The 6562-nt window shown below is 47.3% G+C and overlaps 1 protein-coding gene across 3 annotated transcripts in view; it reads left to right on the top strand.

Moving 5' to 3' along the window:
- The window catches only part of arap3 (ArfGAP with RhoGAP domain, ankyrin repeat and PH domain 3), a 51068-nt gene extending 44566 nt beyond the window's left edge, over window positions 1–6502 (top strand). For 2 of the 3 annotated variants that reach the window (XM_042214689.1, XM_014329706.2), the window contains exons 26-36: window positions 238–306; window positions 638–712; window positions 797–914; window positions 991–1119; window positions 1200–1336; window positions 1608–1690; window positions 2075–2110; window positions 2265–2328; window positions 2405–2542; window positions 2644–2682; window positions 2777–6502. In XM_042214689.1, coding sequence (XP_042070623.1) covers window positions 238–306; window positions 638–712; window positions 797–914; window positions 991–1119; window positions 1200–1336; window positions 1608–1690; window positions 2075–2110; window positions 2265–2328; window positions 2405–2542; window positions 2644–2682; window positions 2777–3259 — 1371 coding nt within the window. In that variant the 3' untranslated portion in view covers window positions 3260–6502. The remainder of the gene's footprint in view (window positions 1–237; window positions 307–637; window positions 713–796; window positions 915–990; window positions 1120–1199; window positions 1337–1607; window positions 1691–2074; window positions 2111–2264; window positions 2329–2404; window positions 2543–2643; window positions 2683–2776) is intronic. The other variant, XM_005948639.3, reaches the window with a different exon arrangement.
- Window positions 6503–6562: the final 60 nt, after the last annotated feature.

Raw genomic sequence — 6562 nt, forward strand, 5'->3', positions numbered from 1 at the left:
TCCTGTGTGTGACGTTCTCCTCTCTTTGTCATGTTCCCCTGTGTGTGACGTTCTCCTGTGTGTGTCGTTCTCCTGAGTGACGTTCTCCTGAGTGACGTTCTCCTGTGTGTGACGTTCTCCTCTCTTTGTCATGTTCCCTGTGTGTGACGTTCTCCTCTCTTTGTCATATTCCCTGTGTGTGACGTTCTCCTCTCTTTGTCATGTTCCCCGTGTGTGACGTTCTGTTTCATGTTTCAGATTGATGAGGAGCATCAGACCCAGATTGAGCTGGAAATCAGCCTCATCACCACCTGGAAGGACACTCAGGTACACAAACTCACTCTTGCACAGACACACAGGTGAACCATAGAACGTAGAACATGTGTTAAGTGTTTCATTCAGCGTCCTGGTCTCTGGGACCAACGTGATCATCCGTCTCTATCCCAGCATCCTGTTGCCCCACCCTCTGCATGTCCTCCTTCACTACACCCATGAACCTCCTCTGAGGCCTTCCTCCTCTCCTCCTGCCTGGCAGCTCCATCTTCATCATCCTTTGTGCAATGCGTTCCCTCAGCCGGTCCTCGGCGGTTCCTTTTAAAGTTTAGCTGATTTTGCCTCTGTGTCTGAAACCGCCGCCTGATTGGTTGATTCTGTACAGCTCTCTCAGGCCGGTGATCTGATCATTGAAATCTATCTGGAGATGAAGATACCCGACTGCTGCATAACTCTCAAAGTAAGGCTGGGCATCGTTAATCAGAACTTTTATTGATAGCGATAATGACGATTACTAAAGCTGTGTGACCTCTGACCTGTGCAGGTGTCTCCCACCATGTGTGCTGAGGAGCTGACCAATCAGGTTCTGTACATGAGGAACGTCCCAGCTGGGGACAAAGACGTCTGGATGACGTTCGAGGCCATCGAGGACGGTCAGCTGGGTGAGCAAACACTCCTGTCTCTCTCAGGAGGTCAGAGGTCACCTGTCTCACATGTTGGTTGTTGTCATGTTTTTAGAGCGTCCGTTACACCCCAAAGAGAAGGTCCTGGAGCAGGCTCTGCAGTGGTGTAAGATGGCCGACCCGAGCTCCGCCTACCTGGTGGTGAAGAGGGTCCCTAAAGGAGAAGGCATCACTCTCCTCACCTGTAGGTGGACACAGCTGTGTGATAATAAGCTTCTGATGTTGCATTAATGGCTAACGTGTCCACCTGTGTGTGCCTGTCAGCCTATAAGAGCGAGATCATGAAGGTGGGTCTGCTGAGGTGTCGCGAGGAGCCTCCGAAGCTCCTTCAGGGGACCAGGTTCCAGGAGAGAACGTTCCAGATTCGACACCACAAACTGCTGCTGCTCAAAGACAAGAAGGTAGTCGGGAACAGTAGACAGCAGTAAAACAAACAGTTAAAAAAGAATAGAATAGAATAGATATCATTGTACATGGACAACAAAACTGTAGGCGCTCCACACCAACTGTGGCCGAATAATTAACAAACAGGAGGAATGTGTACAAAATACTGGAGAACAAGAAGACGAGTAACACCTGGGAAAACATTAAAAACCAAAATAAGAACAGAAAACCAGCAAATCTCAGTAAAACAATAGTAAAAAACAAAAGTCTCAACATCTGTGTCTGCAGAGCATCAAACCTGAGAAGGAGTGGGCTCTGAAGTCCTTAAAGATCTACATCGGCATCCGCAAGAAGCTGAAGGCTCCAACCAGGTAACACACACAAGTCTGGTTTGCTATCCTCGTGGGGACCTCCCATTGACATAATGCTTTCCCTAGCTGCTTACCCTAACCATCAAAAATGAATGACTAACACTGACGCTACACCTAAACCGAACTCAAATGTAGCTTCACACATAAACCACATATTGAGTGTGAAAAATGGCTTCAACCCCGGGCTGTTGGTCCCCACCAGTATAGTAAGAACCCGTACACACAAACACGTACACACAAACACAGACACCCACACACACAAACAGACACACACACACACACACACACCCACACACACATACACACACATGCACACACACACTCCTGCAGTCTGAACTGAGCAGTGAGCGTCAGAGGCTGATGGCTTGTGTGTTTCCTGTGCAGGTGGGGCTTCACAGTGATGTCAGACAAACACCAGCTGTAAGTATCAGGGCTCACCTGTCCTCCTCAGCGTCACACTCACCTGCAGCTGATGTTTGACTCAGTCACACGTGGACGTTGTGCATTAAAATAAAAGCTCTGAGGGTTTGAGTTTTGCATGAAGTCAAAAGTATCTGCCCCTCCCCTCCACCAGGTACCTGTGCTGCAGCAGCGAGGCCGAGCTGTGGGATTGGATCACGAGCCTTCTCAGAGCTCAGGTACGTTTACCTGCACACTGGTCTGGGATCAGCCGTCGCTCCTGTGCTGGCCATCATGGATGTGCTTCTGTTGCAGAACGATGACCCGGGTCCTCCAGTGCTGCGCCGCCACTCCTCCTCTGACATCTCCAAGCAGAAGTTCGGAACGATGCCGCTCGTCCCCATCAGAGGAGACGAGAGCAACAGCAGCATGCTGTCGGCCAATCAGACGCTGGTTAGTGTCCAACTCTCTCAGCTGTTTCTCAGACATGCTCAGTAAACTCTCACAGGGCAAATGCACAAACTCGTCATCTGTACTTTGTCTTCCCCCTGCAGAGGAAACTACACGACCGGAGAACTCTCTCCATGTACTTTGTAAGTACTCTGTACTTCCTCTCGTCTCACTCGTGAGCCTGTAGTAAACGCTGGGGGGGCGGGGTTTGACCTTGGGTCTCGTGTGTGTCTCCAGCCCATGAAGGTCCAGCAGGACTCGTTCGAGGAACGCTCGGAGTCTCCTGACCTGCCTGAGCCGCTCTATGAGGAGGTCGGCGACTTCGGCCTGCAGGTCCTGAAGTCTCTGGAGACCAGCTTCCTGTCCAGCAGCATCGCAGAGACCCAGGAAGTGCCAGACCACCCCCCACTCAGGTTGGTTCCCGTGGAGTCCAGAGATTTGGATCACATGATCATCCCGGAAGTAGTCCGGATGGCGAGAGGCTCCGTGGAGACTCTGGAGCAAAGCAGCAGCAGTAGCGGAGGAGCCGGCGGAGGCGATGGAGATGCAGGCTCTCCAGATTCAGATGCCGCCAGCCAGCCTGCAGTGAGAAGCAGGCAGAAGCTGATGGGAGTCTGCACGCCATCGCAGGAACTGCTCCTGCAAGAGCTGTCCTCCGCCTTCATCAAGAATACCACGGAGGAGGAGCGGGAGGAAGAGGAGAGGCCCTACGATGTCTGAGGACCGAACGGTGGGGTCACATGATCTCCCTCCATTCACAGCACGCCAGCAGTCGACTCAAGGAAGCCATTCAGGTTACAGAGACAACGATCGCATGACCTCATACAGGACCCGTCAGGCAGACTTTACTGTAAAAGCTGCGGCTGAGGAGGGCCATGTGATTCGGCCGCCTGTAGGTGATTGGAGCTCAGTTTTGGGCTGTACTAACATCAGCGGCTCTCTGACTTTTTCAGCCTGTGTGCAGCGTCCTCTGCAGCCAGGAGAGGGCGCTGTATCAGTTTGTACTTAACAGACTGAGAGCTGAGTCGTTCTCTTTATGTAACAGGAAGTTTGATCACACGTGTTTAATTGTGAATGACTCACAAACGGTGAAAAATGTTTTTATGATATTTTAATGTTTCCAACGAGTCTAATCTGATATCTCACATCAGTAACCTTCTCTAACCTGTCAGTTCAAATACTCAATGAAGCTCACACAGGTAAAGGAGGAAGGTGTCACAGGTAACCCGCAGCGCTGTTCCTGCGGATGTGTTTAAATAAAGTTAGAAGAGACTAAGTGACAGAGAGCCGGCTTCAGTGACGACTCTGGGATTACACATCAGATTACACAAACGATGACATCATAGAAACGCAGAGCTGTGAAGATTAAATTGAAGTAAACGAGCTGCAACATGTGGAACCAATCAAACTGTGAACACAGTTGGTCACATCTAAACGCAGGCGCCTCGTTGGTCAGTTCTATACGTCTGTGTGTAAAGTGACCAATGAGACGCCTGCCTCAGTCTTAAATTGGCTGTCTGGAAGTCATGCGTTGGTTTGGCGCCTCCTGCTGGGACAGTGTAACGTGTTCTTCCTGTCGCTCTGTCAGCGCTAATGCTGCATTTTCTGTGAGGATTTCATAATAAAAGTCATGTGATGATCCAGCTGGAGTTCATAGTACTGCAGTACTTCCATCAGTTATCACTTTGTATTAGTTTGGAAGCTGTATGAACATTTTTATAGACATGTTATTCATATAAAGACAATTGTAAACATATCTGCAGTAACACACACGTGTGTATTTATGGATGTGTTTCCCAGTAGCCACAGTGTTCCAGTAAAGCTGCTGGCCTCACTGGTTTGTGTTGCTGAAACCTCCGTGTGCTCATGTTCCTGTACAGATTTGGGATGTGTTATTAAACTGCTGGTTTGCTGCAAACTGATTGGTTCAGAGCTGTCATGCCTTATCCAATATTTCCTCTTATTCTGAAAAGCTTCCTCTTGATGGTTTGGCAGGATGTGATGCAGAGAGCGAGCAGCAGGTATTCAAACATTCTGCAGGGAAGTCTTCTTACAGAGAAACTGCTTCCTCCGAGGGAGGAAGCAGAGTGTGGACAGCCTCTCAAAGAAGCTGAATTAATCAGATCTGAGAGCAAACTCGAACACAAAGATCACATTGTTAAGGGTTCAATATTGAGGAAGGGTACAAGAGGTGATCGAAGAATAACCACACTGATCCGGCCGGGTGAAGTCAAACGATGATTTTAATACACACGTGGGAAGATCACCACAGACAGCAATTGATCTTCGACTTAATCAAAGCATAAACAGATATTTTATATCACCTGGGCTTAAATTTAATGACGCCCCTTCAACGTCACAAATACATTTTATACATAGATCAGATCAAAACCACAATGACTTTTAACACAATTTAAAAGAACGCCGCCGTCGTCTTCATAACAGGTACATCCTGTTACTGCCGGATGCTCGCTTGTCATCCAGACACATCAGCAGCAGTTCTGCGACAAACTGCTCCTTTTGCAACCCCAAGCAAAACATGATTAAACTTTCACCTATAAATGATTCTCTCTAACTGAGTGAGTGTGTGTGTGTGTGTGTGTGTTAACCACAATTGCACCCTACTTCACCTCGCCGACTGGCTCCTGACCTCTCACCAGACAGAGAGACAGAAGCCACTCTCATATATATACTAACCTGAACTGAAACTATGTATATATCATTTACTAAATAAATGTTTTAATCAAGCACCTCTACTAAAAGCTTAATACAAAACTATGAACTTATATCAGGTTATTTTTATTATCATTTATAAGTGTTTTGTAAGCATGTATTGAAATTTCTTCTATGTTCTAGTTTCCCTCAGCATGTATCACCTGGACAGTCACGCCAGTGAAGCTTAAGACCCTTAATGAACCGAACATCAACTCAAAACAAGCACAGATATGCAATGTGTATAACATAATCATAACTGCATCTGAAATACAAAGTTAATATGATAACAGTATGCATAAACATCTTAAGGCCATCTTAAAGCTATCCGTTACATTGTTAAAGCAATGATCATACTGCAGATTATATTATGCTGGTAAAATACTTTTGTTCATCCCCACAACATCCAACTTTATTTATTCAGACTTTCCTAACAAAGACACAAATTTCCCAAAGGAACGTCATAACTGTGCCGGCACTGTTAGCGATCCATCCAGAAGCTCACAGAGAACCCACAGCATCGGTTTGTCAGCTAAAATACCAGCTGACTGATCACAGGGAGGGGTCAGTGATGGTCGGTTTTCACACGGACCTCTGTTTCACAATCAGAAGGTTCGCCACCTGCTGGATTTTAGAAGGAACACGCTTCCATGTTGGCTTCACTCTTAAGATCAGGAAGCTACGTCCAATTTTTAGACTTTATCACTTCTAAACTGACAAGTTATTAAACATGAAGCAAAGACCATGATCCCACCCGCTGGCTTTTAAAGAGCTCTGTAGTTATCTCAGTGTCCATCGTCTCTCCTGGTCCGTCACTCTGTGGAGAAACACAAGCTCCAGCAGCTGCGAGGAGGGTGTGCGTGTTTCCTGAATCAGTAACAGCTCACAGGTGAACAGGATGTATGCAGGTAAACCGGAGGGTCCGTCGAGCTGATCGGTGGTTTCGTGAGGATAATGTCGATACGTGCATGCATTTGTGCGAGCTGCAGATGGAGACTTTGTTTGCTGAGGTCTTCAGTCTTGTGAAACCGCCTGACACTCTGGCAGACAGACACAGACACCCTTAACCTGAAACACTGGCACAGGTTAACGTGGAGTCGAAGTCTGAATAGAACAGAATAGAATTCAGCTTTATTGTCATTGCACATGCCCAAATACAAGGCAACCAAATGCAGTTTGCATCCATCCAGAAAGTGCTTCAGCAATAATACAGATATACAGTGAGGCAAAAAAGTATTTAGTCAGCCACCGATTGTGCAAGTTCCCCCACTTAAAATGATGACAGAGGTCAGTAATTTGCACCAGAGGTAC

This window comes from Haplochromis burtoni, unplaced genomic scaffold (assembly GCF_018398535.1).
Source record: "Haplochromis burtoni strain Fernald_Lab_line unplaced genomic scaffold, NCSU_Asbu1 Contig_601, whole genome shotgun sequence".
In the NCBI taxonomy this organism is placed as follows: domain Eukaryota; kingdom Metazoa; phylum Chordata; class Actinopteri; order Cichliformes; family Cichlidae; genus Haplochromis; species Haplochromis burtoni.